Source organism: Apiospora aurea, assembly GCF_038362705.1.
Source record: "Apiospora aurea strain CBS 24483 chromosome Unknown utg000008l_segment0_segment0, whole genome shotgun sequence".
Classification (NCBI taxonomy): Eukaryota; Fungi; Ascomycota; class Sordariomycetes; order Amphisphaeriales; family Apiosporaceae; genus Apiospora; species Apiospora aurea.
Window position 1 is genome coordinate 4,584,123 of NW_027117395.1, and position 16,727 is coordinate 4,600,849.

Sequence of the window (16,727 nt, forward strand, 5' to 3'; positions counted from 1 at the left end):
CTGCTACTACTTATATACTGCGGTCCGTCGGCGGTTTCGCGGCTACGCTACGGCGAGATGGAGTTGGACATGGACATGGAGCGGTGGAGCGGACTAAGTTCGTTGGAAATGCTGACGGGAGACAAACGAATTGTTCGGGTGGCTTATATGAATCTAGAGTCGGAGGCTGTGGTTTTTAGGGAGGAGGAGTGTGGTTGTTACACCCATACCTCAACGCAGTGATTCTGATCGGTCGTTCACGATGTCAATTGAAGCCGGCCGGCGCCTTGGTGGGCTGTTGTTCCATGTCTCCACACGAACCTTATCCAATGGTCGCCAGAATGCCAAGACTTTGGAGCATCAGGCATCTGACGTCTGGGGGACCGTCTCGGCGTGAGATGATCCGTTCCGCTACTTGGTGGGGGCACCTGAGCTTCCAGCTCCGGACCCTGTCATGTAATGTAATTGAGTCCAAGAATAATGAATAACGCTGGGCCAAAGTGGGGATTCCATTCGATGCTTCAAGAGCTGTCCGGTCCCCAGACTGCCAGATCAGCAGGTAACTGATCACTTTAGTCTCACAGTGTGATCCTCACACATCATGCTTTGCTTTGCATTCGAATACGTTGACTGACAGTGCGTGCTCTGGTAGCTCCAACGCCTGTGGGCCTTTGAGGTGTTTTCTGGATCCGGTCTTGGGAGTCCCTGTTTTGACTGACTTGCAATTCCTAGCTTGACAGCTGGATGGGATGTGCACTTTCTTAGTCACGATTCATGTCAACCCGTCCATTTTATCCCTCTGCTAAACCCATAATGGTGCACGGGAGAATTCTGTATTGGCTGGGCTGCGGGGTTGCCTTTCGTTCGGAGCAGACGTTGTATCCTTCGTTACCATAAGTACACTGCGCATCCGATTGACCTCCTGTATGTAGCCTGACGAAGGGGCCGACTGAGGCTTGCTTGGCCTCAGCTGCCAGGTACGGTAGGCTGGCAGGTAGGCTGGCTGTAGACAGGAGACACGGCCCAACCAAGATCTACCACTGCCAGGGTGGAGTGCATGAGCATGCCCTGGGATTGCCGAGGGCCACAGCTCCTTTGATTGGCCAGCCAGCAGAGACAGTGCTACTGCCAGAGCTACACTTGAAGGGTGACGACGGGCACGACAATCGTCACGTTGGCAACGGTCATACTGCAAACTTTTGCACAGCATTCGATTCCATGCACTGCGCATTGGTCGCAACTGCTTTGCATCCATCGGTAAAAGGGACATAGGTTTCACCGACCTGGACTGCTCGTGTGGTTCTAATACAGCAGGCGTATCAACCAGATGGATGACTGGAGATGGAAAAACGTACAACACTTGCGTCATTGGTGCATTTTGGACATGGCATTCCAAGGTCACGAGACATGGCATGGCTACAAGTACAGTGGGAGGGGCGGTAGCTAGGGGACTGGAGGTAGGTATACATAATAAATCCCACTCTACATAAAGTACCTCCCTCCTACCTCCATGGTGATGGAAGGATGTACTCAGGCAACCGGCCGCATGCAGCTGGTGTGGGCATATTTGCCGTGTTATTGCTGTTATTTTCGCCTGTTGCCCTTTTTTCCCTGGAGGGTGATCTTGTGTAGAGTGATACAAGACAGGATTAACATGCCATTCTTCTTATTCAGCTGTGCCTTTTCGTTTATTATTAGACCCCAAGAGCCCATGAGCCGGGGTCGGCCAAGACTGTGACTTGGGGGTGCTGTCAGCCTCAAAAAACCAAACTGCCCGCCAGGCATTTACACCCACCCGCAGCAATTGGCCACTGGTCCCCGCCTACCGCCTACCGCCTACTGCCTACTGCCTACCTAAGGGGAACGATTGGGACGTTCAGAGGGAGAGCCGTACTATCAATGTACGGATACATGAACCAGCCAACTGGGTTCAATGTTCGACTGGATCTAAAAACCACCTGCACCCACCTGCTACTCAAGTATTGATTGATTGAAGTTTTAAGCCTTGCCTCGTTCGTCTACTGGTCAGGTTAGGCCTAGGGATTTGTTCTTGTATTCACCGGGCCAATAGAATCGGTTGCCTGAGCTGGACAGACTGGAGTTCTGGTCAAGCGATTGATTGATTGATTGATTGTCTACTAGGTACCACTGCACCGTTGCCTGTTACTGTACCTAGCCTGCTGCTGCTGCTGCTGCTGCTACTGCCACTGCTGCTGCTCCTCACTGCACTGCTGCAATAGCATCCCGCCCAGGCGACCTGTCGTTCTGCAGCCATCAAATCCGTTCAGGTCAATCCCTCACTCGACCTGAACTCTAATCCCATCAATTCTCATCCCCCCCAGGCTGGAATTTTTGTATCCTTCACTCACACCATCCGACCCCCTTCCTAAACCCACGAATTGTCGCCCATCTCCATCAGTGCACGTCGTCGCTAGTCCCTTTCCTTCAAGGGACTTTTGGGTTTTTTACCTAATTCTCCTCCTTCCTCTTTTTCTGCGGTCTCCACACCAAAACACACATTTCACATACACCACTTCACACACACATCGAACCCCCCCAGACATTCTACCACGCAATGTCTGAGGTACAGGCTCGATCGCAAGCGCCCACCTCCCGCGGCAGAGGAGGTGGCCGCGGAGGCAGAGGAGGTTTCGGCGGTCGCGGAGGCACCAGAAAAGCCAATGGCGACAAGTCAATCTCTGCAGACACAGGCTCCTTCGATGATGACGGCGACGTGAGCCAGCTCCGAAAGCAACACGGCGAAAAGCTCGACATGATCAAGGCCATCTTCCCCGACTGGTCAGACGCCGACATCCTCTACGCACTGAAGGAGACAGATGGTGACGTCGAGCTCACGGCCACACGCATCTCAGAAGGTTCGTCCTCCCGCCATTCTTACTTGCTCACCTCACCTGTTCCGCACCGCCTTTGACAACAATTATGCCCTTCTTTGCCCATTCTTCCCACCCTTGTTCTTCTTTCCCTTCCTCAACCTTGATGCAAAGCTACTGGCTCCGTCACAATCACTTGTCGCTATTTCACTTAAGCTAACCTTGATGCTCTTCTCCGTCACTAGGCACTATCTCTCAATGGGGCGAGGTCTCCAAGACCAAGAAGGCTCCTAAGCCTAAGACGAAAGATTCAGCTACCGTTTGTCTTACCGAATCGACTGGTATTGCCCGGCCTGTGCGAGGCGGTCGCGCCGATGGAGGACGAGGAGGTCGAGGTGCACGCGGAAGCGAGCGAGCGCGCGGCGGAGGACGTGGTCGGGCCACCACTGCTCACGTCGCTACCAATGGCCAACGCAACAAAGATGGACAGCTTTCTGTGCCAACTGATGAGGCTTCAGGTTGGGGCAACACTACTTCTACTGATGACGCGACCACGAATGCGAATGAATGGGGAACCACTGGCTGGGGCACCACAACTACCGACACCACTGCAAACAACACTACTTCTTCTACAACCGACACTACCACTCCCGCCCCTACCTCTACCTCCACTACTACCTCGCCCGCTCCCGCAGCTGCCCCCGCTGCCATGACCTGGGCCAGCATGCTCCGAAAGTCGACAGCACCTGCGCCTGCGCCAGCCAAGCCCAAGGAGACCCCGGCACCCAAGCCTACTGATTCCCTGGAGCCTTTGCCCTCGTCAGAGCCTACCGAGCCCGAGCCTGAAGCCCCGGCTGCTGAAGAGGCACACGAGGAGCCTACTTCTAAGGTTGAGCAGGCTGCACCTGTACCTGCGCCTGTACCTGCGCCTGCGCCTGCGCCTGCGCCTGTTCCTGCTATTCCCGTAGCTGTTCCTGAAGCACCCAAGGTTGTCGAGCCCGAGGTCGCCTTACCGCCTCCTGAAGATGATCTCACTAGACGCAACCTGGAACAACTGCCCGACGAGTCGAACCCTCCCGCCACACATACCGTTGCCAGCACAGCTGCGGACTCGTGGGATCCCCGTCATGGTCAACAGAGTGCTACTGCTACGCCGGTTTCTGCCTCGCAAGCTCAGCACCAGCAGTCCCGCCCCGCCGCCAGTGGATATGCCGCAACTGCTCTCAAGGCTACTGAGAGACCCGTTCGTGTGCCTAGCTTTCAGCGACGCGTTCTTGAGCAGGAGGAGGCTGTGCGGATGCCTGGCAACCGCGAGGTGGACCGTGCCGCCGTCCAGTTTGGTGCTTTCAGCTTGAACGGAGCTGAAGATGACATTGATGGAGATCGCGAAGAGGCCGAGACTAGAGCCCAACCGCCCTCTGACTCCCCCATCCAGCCGCGTGCCGCACTTCCTCCTGTTACTCAGCCTGCTGCGGTGCCGGAAGCTTTCCCCTCTGCTCCCGGCCCGAAGCCTACCGGCCCTCTGCCGCAAGCCTCTGGTGCTGCTGGTATAGTGCCTTTTCATTTACTCCCTACACAGGTACCGTATACTAATATGTCTTCATCAGCGATGCCTGTAGCACCCCCTACTGGCCCTGCCGCTGCCGCGGCTGCTCAACGTATGTCGCAATACCCTCAATTTGCACAACCCACCATCATCTTGACTAACATGGACTCAGCTCCGCTTGCTCCTGCGGCCGCCCAACAATTTGGTCGATTCGGACATGCCAACACCCATGACCAACCCGCATTCCCTCCCAAGCAGCCATTCGACTCGTTTGGTCAGCCCCCTGTAACCACCGCCCCGGGAGTTTACGACAGCGCCTACACACCCGCATCCCAGGCGCCCGCCCAAGCCAGCGCTGCTGGCGCTTTCAGCTCCGCCCCCAACGACTACACTTCTTACTACACTGCTGAACAGTACGGCCGAGGTTCGTACAACAACTACTATGGGCAGCACAGTCAGCACCAAGGTGCTCAGGGCCACAACGAAGGTCCCAGCTCGCAAGGCCGACCTTTCGCTGGCTACAACGCCACCGCGCAAAGCGCCGATAACTTGAGTCAGTACCCGCAGAGCGCGACCCAGCAGTCTAGATACGGCGCCGCGGCTGCAGGTGATGCTCACAACAGTGGCCACAACACACCGAACCCTGCTACTGTCCAGGCTCAACCTCAGGCGCCCCAGCAGGGCGGTCAGAACAATGGCCCCCAGTCCAACCTGCACCAGCAGCAGCCCTCTGCTAACCCGTACCCCTATGGACATCCTTACTACTCGAGCCCATTTTACGCCCAATACATGAACTCTTCTTATGGAGGCGGTTATGGCCAGGGTGCATATGGTGCCGGCCCTTACGGAAAGGGTAACGTCTACGGCAACCCCAGCCACTACGGAATGTCTCACGGAGGTCCCTACGACTCATCGCCTGCCACTAGTGGCTTTGGTCAGTCTTCTCTGGCAGGTCGCGATAGCGGTCTTGGCTCTACCATCGACAGCTATGGCCGAGCTGGATCTGCCCAGTCCGCTGCCCAAGGTATGGGCAGCGCTGGTTTCGGCGGTGCTCATGATGCATTCGGTCGTGCTGGGTCATCTTACCAGTCTCAGGGTGGCCAGTCTTACAACGGTCCGGGTGCCCAAGCAGGTTCAGTCAATGATGACCTGAAGCCCTACGGCGAAGCCAAGGTCGCTGGTGGTCCCAGCCCATCCCTCGCTGCGGCTGCTCGCCCCGGCTCGGCCACGAACAACACCCCTGGTCAGTCAGGTCTCCCGCCCCCTCAATCCGGGGCTCAAGGCATGGGCGGCTACGGTGGCTATCCCAGCCACCTCGGTGGTGGTCACAATGTCCACAGCAACCAGACCGGCGGTAGCGGCTACGGCCTCGGTGGTGCTGGTGGCCAAGGCCATGGAAACAACCCATATGGCGGCTACGGCGGCTATGGCGGATTTGGCGCTTACGGCAGAAGCCAGGGCCAGCAGGGCTGGGGTAACAACTACTAGTGGCCCGCAAAATGATCTTCGCATGGTTCCTGCGAAGACGACGAATAATTACGCGACTAATTTCGACTGACCTCGCGGGGAAAGAGGCAGCAAACAACCTCTCGTTTCTGACAAGGAAATCAATGGATATCTGCGTCTTTTCGTTGGCTTGACATGGGCTTGCATGGAAATGGTCATGAAAAGTTTCTCATTATGCCTTTTTGTCTGCTCTTCCGGAATCAATACTGAGGCTGGTGGTTGGCCCTTCGTTTTCGATATGGAGTTGAGAACGAAAAGGGAAGGCGAAGAGGAAAAAAAAGGAACATCTGCACGTTGTACGATTTTAAGAAAACCCACTCGACATTTTCCTATTACGGTAATCTTTTCCTTTTCTCTTCCAAGGAGTGGCTTGGAGAGAGCGAGGGAGAGGCTTCACGGCTCTCGTTGCGTTTGCGTTTTCACGCACTGTACTCATGTGGCTATACCAGGGATTGGTTTCAGGGTTTGCTGATGGAGCCAGCATATGAAATAGGATGATACCGACAACAATGAATTTCGTTGGTAGTGCAGTTGCAAGGTCTTCTTCTCCCCCGTGATTGTGTAGAGCCGGCCTCTTGTCCAAACCGTGCGAGCTGGGCTGGCCTGTCCTTTGGTTTTGGTTGCGTATTTTCCGCTGGACGGCACTCCTCCTGTAAGATGATGTGTGCCTAACTTGGAAGCCAATAACATAACTGCATGCAAGTATGTAGGAAGTACATGCACACTATATTGGCCTCGGCTGCATCCCCGACCCCACTCAGCGTATAGCATGCCATATGCAGGGCGCGGCACCGACCCTCCTTGTCGCCGGAGTCGGCCACGGCAAAGAGGCACTATTTGACTTCCGGTCGCTCTAGTTTATCAATGCTTCTACGCTTCAAAGAAGCATTCATTGATATAATCGCTATTGTGCTTTGCGAAGGGTTCCTTCTGTTCAGGCCTTCCGAGATACCCACTAGTGAGTGAGTGGCCAGGTCGTTTGCCACTACTAGAGAATTTACTCAATAACCACTCAAGTCCATGAGCAAATACAGACTCGGCGCTTGAGATAGCAAATGAGACCTGTCCAAATCTTGAACACTCTCGAGACAACGTCGCTCCGAGTTTGGCAATTTTGGGATCGGAAAAGCAGTATCTGGCAGAGACCCAATTCACTTCCACGAAGTGTCCCACTCACTAGACACTGTCCCATCCAAAGGCGAGCCCTATCTCATCGACGGAAAATGGAGAGCCCAGCCCAGCAGCAGCCGGTGGCGGCGGCGACGGCCGGTTCACTCCCGACCCCTTCGGAAACCCACCACAACATTGTCTCCCTGGAGACGTTCTGGGTCCCCCTGCCGTCGGCCTTCCGCTTCCCCGAGGGCCACACCCACACTCTGACGGCCTACCCCCTGACGGACCGCAGCCAGGTGGCGGAGCGCATCCGCGATGCCAGCATCGTGCTGCTGTCGGTGCTGCAGCTCGACGCGGCGCTGCTGAGCGCGGAGGTGTGCCCGCACCTGCGCATGATCGCCGTCGTGGCCTCGGGCACCGACAACATCGACCTCGAGGCCTGCCGCCGCCGCGGCATCCACGTCGCCAACACGCCGCACGCCAACGCCGACTCGGTCGCGGAGCATGCGTTGGCGCTCTACTTTGCGGCGCGCCGCAGTGTGGTGCTGGCGCATTCGCGAACCCAAAGGGGGTCTGGACGGATCCGGAGCAGGGGCCTAGGCTGCTGCATACGCTTAACGGGCCGGATGGGAAGATGCCGCGGACTAGTGCGCATGAGATCGTGGGGATCGTAGGGTATGGCGCCGTGGGCAAGAAGGTGGCGAGGCTATTCGGGGCCTTGGGGATGCGGGTTATGGTGTCTGGCCGGAAGGGTGACGCTGCCGCCACCACCAAGCAAGAAGCAGGCGAAGAAGAGGCCAGGGTGCCCTTCGATACCGTGCTCCGCGCCGCGTCCGTCCTGGTGCTGTGCCTCCCCCGGCTGCCGTCGACGGAGAACCTGATCGGCGCCGCGGAGCTCGAGGCGATGCCGCAGCACGCCGTGCTGGTCAACGTGGCGCGCGGGGGGATCGTGGACGAGCGGGCCCTGGTCGAGGCGCTCCGGCGCCGGTCCATCGCGGGCGCGGCGACGGACGTGTACGCGCGGGAGCCGGCGGGGCCGGAGACGGGGACGCCGCTGCTGCTGCCGGGGGATGATGACGATGATGATGATGAGTCGCTGAGGGATCTGAATCTGATCACGACGCCGCACGTGGCTTGGTGCGCGGAGGATACGAATCGGAATTATAACGACATGACGGTGGAGAATGTGTTTAGCTGGTTGGACGGGAGGGGGACTAATACGGTGCTGTGAGCGGGCGGTATGGGGATGAGGGGACCGACCACCTTTCGATGCTGTAGAGTGCAGATAGATGGTGAGGTGGTGAGGTCTGTCTGGCTTGATGCGGGGTTTGAGATAGGGGGCCAGGGGTTAACTTGGAATCATGTAGGACAGATCTAAGAATTCATGTCATCAAAGTGTCATGCACAACAAAATGTGTTCCTACCCTTTGTTACATGTGGCTCGGTCTTGGACATACCTCGTGTTGATCGGAATCTGGTCCTTGTTTCTATATGGCCCCGTGATAATACATCACAGGCTTCAAGGCGGTTTGGACACGAGGGACAGTGGAATACCTAAATAGCTTAAACTCAAGTCACGGATGACAAGAATTGCCCCCTTCTTTTTGAAAAGGTATACACAATACACAGCCGCAAGGAAACGACTATATTTTCGAACCCGTTCTTACTTTGGTAGATACCAAGAGACAACATTGGGTGGCCATTGTCGATACAACCTTGGGGGAGCCTAGATTCTTCGAGAAATTCCATGGCGCATTATCGCTTCCAAGCTTCGTCCAGATTCACGACCCAGTCGAACGAAATCTTTGGAAACTTCCCGAACGCCCCCCTCCCCCCGGGCAATGAACAGGCCGATCTTTATATCTCAGCCCCTGGAGGAGCATCAACAGTCAGGGGCATGATAGGCGTCCGTGATTACGCAGACACCCTGACGAAGTGGACTGCGCCTCGATCGATGCACGCAGTTAAACTCTCTGGATCGAGCGGTTTGGGCGGTGCTTACGATGATCACACTCGGTAGAATGTTTCATGAGACGGAAGGATGAACATCGCTATACGTAGTAACAATCAAGCTGGAGAAGAACCGGTAAAGGCCTGCCGCCTTGTGATTTACTACTCTTCTCTCGATGCGGTTGTCTCAGATCCAAGCCCGACAGAGTCCAGAGGCCGTGTCGCCAATAAGAGATCGAAGAAATTTTCCAAGCAACTAGGGGAATATGTGAACTTAATGTATGAATAGACTCCTTAACCTGTTTGATGAGGTGAAGGGCAGTGATATGTGATTGCATATTGCTAGGATAATTGTTGGACACGAAAGTGTGACGATGTAATACTCCTTTTTGACTGGTGGGCCAGTATTCACATTCACGTACATTTGGGTCCTATTTCACCGCCATGCACCATGGTTTGGCAGCTTCCACCAACCTGGCCTATGACGCGATCCATGAAATGTTCAGAAAACATCCCGGGTGAAGAATCTGGCATCTTTGGGGAATCACATTCTCCTCATCGGGCCTTCTTGCCCACGCAGGGGGGGCTGCCGTGCAGACTGAAGAGGATCTCCAGCGAAGACAACAACAACTCATGTTTTGCCAACCTATCACGCAAGCAACGCATCTTGAAATGCAAGCGTTTCCCTACGCAACCTGCCTCGAGCCTGCGGGGTTTACAGTGTACATACTAACATGAGGGCAACTTCGGGAGCTCGGTGAGACACTCGAGAGCCACCTGGCTGTGAGCGCTCATGATTGGGCTTGCCGCTTTATCTGGAGGAGTGGCTCCATCGCAGATATGTAATGTAGACCGCCCAGTGTGCCGCTACGTCATCGCATTGGACGCGCCGGGTATTTGATTGAGTAATATGAGACGCTGCTGCCGTGGGATTGCATTGGATCAGAGAAAAGAAATGACTAGCACGGCGGCTGTTGAAGTGGGCGTGTTTCGCGTAGCGCCGGCAAATATGGGAAAGCTGTCTTGTGAAGGGATCCCTGGATCACGAGCCAAGGAAGACCCTTTGGCCCTAGAATCCAAGATGACAGACAGCAACGGCGCGGATGGGCACAGACACGCTGAAGGGTATCCCAGGCGATACGCCGTGGCTGGCTATAGCGAGACCCTGGATTCCGGCATCGGCAACAAAGCCGCTGAATAGTTCGCGCCACCCAGATGTGCTGCCGGCATGCACACGAGCATGCACGTGGGAATCAGCAAGTGTGTAAAGTAGGTTGTTATCTTAAAGAACGCACATCGCACCTTAAAAGGCGGTGGGCCAAAATGAGGGATCGCCCTCAATTAACTTGTGATGCTTGTCCAGATCTCGCAGATCATTATCGCGAAGGCCTTTTCATGAACCTCATGTTGGCCCGTGGACTGTGTGGACCGGGGCGTGGTGATCATTGGACATTAGCTCTGGGGTCGTCCATCAACACCGCATCCGGTCAGCGACTTACTCTATTGCTCCTCCTGCTCCTCCTGCTCAGATAACGGGCAGGTTGGGGGCGAATTGGCAGATTGGGTTAGTCGTGCGCCAAGAGAGGAGAGAGAGAGGAGTTCACGGCAGGACTTGGAGGGGGTTCTGTTGGTCATCCTCATCGAGCTTCATTTCCCCCATGCAAGGAGATAGGAGAGGACCTGCGCATCGTTGATCGTTGGCTGTAGCTTTTCTCCTTGGCTTGGCCCCCGTGCAGCCTGATCGGCACGGTCAGCGCGGATGATGTGATTACTGATGTGATGCTCTGCCGACTTCAATCGCTTTCTCTGCCGGGCGGCTTCGGGCGGTCCAGTCGAAATAAGGCCCATTTCAGCCAGAGTCGACAGTTGCAGTCACAGCCTGTCATTTCATTTCGGCTTATGTCAATTATCCCCGACGCTACGGTGGGCATTGGTGTGGCATTGGAGTCGGTCGCAACATTTTTCGGATCTCGCACAGGATGGATATCCAAGATTCTTCAATTCCGGAGCAGCGAATCAAGCCTCACAGACAGCCATGAGACACAAGTGCTCTCTAGCCATTGCAACACCAGTCGGCCTTGTTTCATAACAGGCCAAGTCTGCTGGAGTGTGTACCCGAGGCGGTCATACGATCCCACACCAATAGACGGCAAGCATTTGTCCGCCGCCTTCGCCCTGCTAAAGTTAGCAGTACATGTTACAGCTTCTTCCTTCTTCCCAAGAGCCGCCTGATATCCACCCCTGCCGCATCCGGCAACTGATCCATCCTCTCTCCAAGGCATCATCATCATCTTCTCATATTTTCCCGTAGGACTACCTAACTCGTACAGCGAACCGGGTACCGGCTACATAACATGTACCTACATATAGCATAGCGCATAAACAAATGGAAACGTCTCGGGCGGGGAGGAGTCGAGGGGACTGCCAGGACTCGCCAGGACTGCCAGACTGTGCATTGAAAAAAAGCCCACTGCGCCGGCAAAGTGGGAACGTGAAAGGCCGCCATCCGTCCATTTGACCGCCGAATGTTTCGTCAAAGAATGAAAATGGAGCTCCCATCCCAAATCCCACCATGCAAGCGGATATCTTAGGCTTGCGTCATATAGAGTAGAGCCTTATATTAGGCTCGGGGCTCTGGGCAGCCCTTGTGTCCCGACAATAGGCTGATTCGGGGTGTTCGAGAAGGTCGAGAAGGGGGCGATGGAAGGAAACCGGTTTGGGCCCGGCGTCTGTCTATCTAGTCTTATAAGGCCTCACCAGCTGGTTGAATGAGAGGGAATGGCAATCGGCCAATAGCCACGACAAGCCCATCTTTGGGTCTGGCTCGGGGAGATGAAGAACACGCTGCGAACCATAGTCGATCCCCACTAGCATCGCATATCATATCATGGAGCCCCCGTCAATCTCCCATGGGCCATGGGCCATGGTAGCTTCTGTACTAATATCTCTGCCTGGGCCAACGGTGTCGGTCGCTTCAGGCCTAGCCCGGACTGGTCCCGTGTCCTGTTTAGTCACAACCGCCTTCTTTTTATCACGGCCGCAGTGCTGCTGCTGCTGCTGCTGCTGCTGCTGCTGCTTGCTGGTTTCATCGGAATTGGAGTTGGGCAGACACCTGCAGCTGGGCAGCGACTCCAAATAGTAAAACTTGGTATGACGTGCCATTGCACACTGTATATATCAATACTTCCATATCGACGTTCGGGCACCAAATGCAAGCCAGTCATGAACAAGAGACGAACGTCGCCGGGGAGACGAGCTGACAGTTTTTCGATCCGAGGCTGATACACGCAAGTGACGACACGACACCACCCTTACGACCACCACCTTCTCGACATGGAAAGGCTGCATTGCATTGGCGCACGCATCAAATCTGCATTGGGAAATTGACCCATCCAGCTCGAATATGAACACGTGAGGCCACCGGGGAGGAAAGAAAAAAAGAAAAAGAACAAGAAAAAGAAAAGGGAATCTCCAAATCTCCCATTCTTTCGATATCAGTCAGCCACAAGCGCGACGGCCCAGAGCCAATGGTATGCGACGCCCGTAAATGGGCCGAAACAAATTCCTGTCGAGAAAGGGTTCATAATTCAAATGAAGCCGCTTCGTTCCAGCGAAGCCCAGCACAAGCCGCCTGCCGCCAGCCAGTAGGTTACTTACATCTTAGCGCTCCCATCGGCGGACAACCCACCATCAGGTTCGAGCATCCCCATTCCCTTCACCTGGACCAGTCCCTGGACCCGGACCAAAATGCAAGGTACCCGTGCTACTTTACCTCTTCAAGAAAAGACTCACCTTTTCTTGGCCGCCCTCTGGGCTCCAACCTGGGCTAAGCCTGTTTGGAGAAGTACCCTCCAACGTCTAAAATTGCTTGCTGTCAAGGTCGCAAGCTGGGATGGGGATTGGGGGGTCGCTCTCTATTGACTATTGCCTCTCTATTGTAACCTATAGTATCAGGTCAAATGTCAACAGCATATTGGCTACCCAGCTTAACCACTAGGTACTGCCACTGCTGCTGCTAATACGACGACAGTTCGTACGGCAATACCGCACCCGAGGCAACCGTGGCGTGCCTTTGTTGTTTCCCTCCCGTCCCGTCCGCCATTGGCATCAATCCAAAGACATGGCGCCCTGGGCTTCGTCACCTAGGTAAGTCACTGTATGCACGTATTGGCATGGCATGATCCGGCTGCCATTGAGCCATTGACGACAAGAACACACAAAGGGTGGAGAAAATCTCAAAAAAGACTGGATGAAAAATTGTTATTCTGGTCTACTTGTCCAAGACAAAGAGGAGGAAGACGACGAAGACGCGACAAAGTTGACTTGCTGGCATTGGATTGTCTGCTGTGTGTGTGTGTGTGTGTGTGTGTGTGTGTGTGTTTTTTGCCTTGCTCACTTCATGTTGCCTGTTCTGCTCTGCTTTTATTCTTATGCCTATTGAATTGAATTGCCGAGATTCTTCAAACAACATCGCATAGTCTGCGCCATCCTGCCCACTCCCCATTCAGGCCTCTCGGCTCGTAATGCAGCAGTATCGGATTTGACGTTGATGCTTGCTCCCACGGAAGTCTTCTCATCTTTCATCATCCATACCTATCCATACCTATATGCCAGCCAGCGTTCGGATAACAGACAAGCACCCCAGAGTTCCAGACCACTGCCCACCCATCTCCATACTTGCTCCCGTACTGTACGGATACACATGCAAACAGCAGCCATTTCATCACAGCCGGGCCCTGGCAGGAGGAGCAGGACTGATCGATCTTTTGCCTATTCCAGTCTCGAACCCCCTTGCATTACGAGAAAAGCCGCCAAGGTGCCATTGGGACAGGGACAGGGGCTCCCAGGGCTCGAAGCGGTCATCCGTGCATTTCTCTTGACAAGGAACAAGGGAGTTGAAGCAGGGGGCTCCGTCGCCAACCTACCCTGGCCTACCTACCCTGGCCCTCTTTCGAGACACTTGCCGCAACACCAGAACCGACAGACCCTCCCCACACCGACCTTTACATTTACAATTATCGACACTCATTCTTCCGTCCAGCTGTATTCCTTCTCTTTCCTCTCTCTTTTACCTTGCTACCCTTTGCTTCTGATTATCCGGTTTCTGTACTACTAATTCCTGAAACGGGGGCGCCACTTGCATCCTGCCGGCCGTTTCTCCCACGACCACACAGTCCTGGAAAAGTTCGGTGGATTGCTTGCTCGGGAATAACAACCATAGCAGCGCCCCGGCTCTCCGTCTCTTCGCCTGAGTATCAGGGAGCCCGCGTGACCCATAGCCCTTGTCACCCGTCGACGATTATCCGATCGACGTTTCAGAAGGAACTCGGCTGCTTGGCCCTCGATTATACAAACACATTGTATGCGGTCATTCAGCCGGCTGGAAACAATTCACCAGATTCTGTCCACCTACAACTACAACTATAACAACAAACTCTCCAGCGGCTTACAGTCTCCCCGAGAGCTGCATATTATCCCAAACAGGACATAACACAACAGGAATACCCACCACCACGTCACCCGAGTTGGACGACAACTCTACTGGAAGCCGCAATGGCTGCACCCAGGCAATCGGCTTTTATGCCGACAATCAAATGTTCCCAATGCGGGAACGAAGTCGAGATATCAATGATGGGCGACCACGTCTGTGGCGGACCACCTGCCGCTGAAGGTTGGTTTCCTCCCCTCCCAACCGTATTTGCCGCTTCTCCGGCTCTGTGCTGACAATGACCCAAGCGCCACCAACGCCCGCGCCTGACGTGCTGGGCGGCGCGTTTGCAAGTATGAAGGGGGTATTTGGTTTTGGATCCGGAAGCAAAGCGGCAGCACCGCCGACGGTAGACACGAAAAGTGCCAACCAGGCGTATAAACCTGACCAATTAACCCCAATCAGCGTGTCAACAGGTAGCCGCGGCACCATCTCGCCCAAGACGCCGACGGGAAGGACCAACAGCACCGGCGGCGACGAATATTTCCCAGCAATTGCAGGTGCAAACTCACCGTCGCAGGGCAACCGACCTGGTGGCTACGGCGGCTTCGGAGATGAGAATGAGCAAACTTACGGCGGCGGATATGGGGCAAGCCCACAGAAGCCTGCCACCCTACTGCAGCGAAAGATTGAGGGTTTGGCGGCTCCGGCTCCCTTGGAACGGTCGAACACGTCTACTTCATTTGGGTCCAACAAGCCTCGCGTGCCACGCAAAAACGGATATGGCGGATTTGGCCCCCCTCAGTCGGAACAGGGACAAGGAGATGAGTTCGAGCCGAGACCGGTAGGAAACCAAAGGGCCGGGACTTTCCCAAGAGCAAACGAGAGACGGTCTGATGATTACGATGCGCCTGGTCGAGTTCCTTCTGCACCAGGCTCGCGCCCAGAACTCGCTCGTGCACCTACGGCACCTGCGGCCGACTACCCGGAGCGGCCTGCGTCAAGAGACAGGCAGAACAGACCATCGTATAACTCACGAGAGCCGTCGCAGCAGTCATCTTTGAGAGGTTCATATGGCCGTTCACAAGAAACGAGGCGGCACCCTTCGTCTTCGCTCAGTCCCTCTGATGGCAATGGGTCGGGCAACCCGTACCACTCCCCATCTGTGTCTCAATCTTCGAGCAACTCGGGATTTAGCCATAACTCACGCCAGCCCAGTATGGCAAGTTCGAATACGAGCCCGGCCCGTTCGTCGACAGCCTCGCGGCGGGCAAACTCGGGGACGCAGGACCTGGATGACTTGATGAAAGACCTTGAGTCGTCGATGGATTCGTTGAACCCCAGGGATATGCGTATGCCTCCCGCAAGATCGGACTCGCAATCCGATATGAGGAACCCGGCTCCTGCCGTCCGACCACGTATTGACAGCCTCCGAACTGCTTCCTCGCAAAGCATGGGCAACCAGCGACCAAGAACTCCCAGATCGCCACCATCGTCGAGACGGGAGCCATCATACTCCCAGCCCCAGGCACCATATTCCCAACCCGAAGCATCATATTCGCAACCCGAAGAACTGTTCTCTCGGCCCCAGGCCCCATTCGCTCAATCCAAGCCCCAGCGATCGTACTCTCAGCCCCAGGCACCGTTCCCAGAGGACCGCAGCCGCTCGCCCGGCCCGGCCCCTAAGCCGCTACACAACAGAGCCCAGTCGCAGGGCCGCTCGCGTGGCAACTGCAAGGCCTGCCGACTTCCTATCACTGGAAAGTCCGTTTCATCGGCCGATGGGCGCTTGACGGGCAAGTACCACAAGGCGTGTTTCGTCTGCACCACATGCATGGGACCTTTTACGTCAGCCGAGTTCTACGTGCTCGACGATCAGCCATACTGCGAGCGCCACTACCACAAACTCAACGGCTCACTGTGCGGCACTTGCAGCATAGGCATCGAGGGACAATACCTGGAAGACGAGTCGACGACGCAGAAGTACCACCCTAAGTGCTTCCGATGCGGAGACTGTGGGCAAGTACTTCGAGACGGGTACTTCGAAGTTGACGGGAAAGCATACTGCGAACGGGATGCGTATAGGCGGGTACAGCCGAAACCGCAAATGGCGCCGCCGCGACCGCCCAGAGGACCAGGCATGATGGGACCAGGCATGATGGGACCTCCCCCGCCCCGTGGCGGACCTCGACCGCCTATGGGTATGGGCATGGGCGGCCGTCCCGGCTACGGACCCCCGGCGGCAACCGACTTGGGCCCCCTCCCACTGGTGGGATGCCCGGCATGCCCAGGATGAACAAGCGCATGACGCGCCTGGGCATGTTCTAAAATATTCCGGCTCGGACCGATGCCGGAAACTGAGCATTTCTTTTGT

The 16,727-nt window shown here is 55.5% G+C and overlaps 3 protein-coding genes across 3 annotated transcripts; all 3 read left to right on the forward strand.

The window, feature by feature from the left end:
• Nucleotides 1–2,554: 2,554 nt before the first annotated feature.
• On the forward strand, nt 2,555–5,844 carry PG986_012878 (uncharacterized protein; the record flags this gene model as incomplete). The annotated part of the gene is made up of 2 exons (XM_066849100.1): nt 2,555–2,855; nt 3,056–5,844. 2 exons carry the CDS (start codon nt 2,555–2,557, stop codon nt 5,842–5,844), a joined length of 3,090 nt encoding a protein of 1,029 aa, XP_066695796.1.
• Nucleotides 5,845–7,085: 1,241 nt separating this feature from the next.
• Nucleotides 7,086–8,206, forward strand: PG986_012879 (glycerate dehydrogenase; the record flags this gene model as incomplete). Its single annotated transcript, XM_066849101.1, has 2 exons — nt 7,086–7,514; nt 7,565–8,206. The coding sequence occupies 2 exons, from the start codon at nt 7,086–7,088 to the stop codon at nt 8,204–8,206; spliced, it is 1,071 nt and encodes a 356-aa protein (XP_066695797.1).
• A 6,445-nt stretch (nt 8,207–14,651) lies between these two features.
• PG986_012880 (LIM domain-containing protein) lies at nt 14,652–16,649 on the forward strand (the record flags this gene model as incomplete). The annotated part of the gene is made up of 1 exon (XM_066849102.1): nt 14,652–16,649. One exon carries the CDS (start codon nt 14,652–14,654, stop codon nt 16,647–16,649), a length of 1,998 nt encoding a protein of 665 aa, XP_066695798.1.
• Between the last annotated feature and the right edge of the window lie 78 nt (nt 16,650–16,727).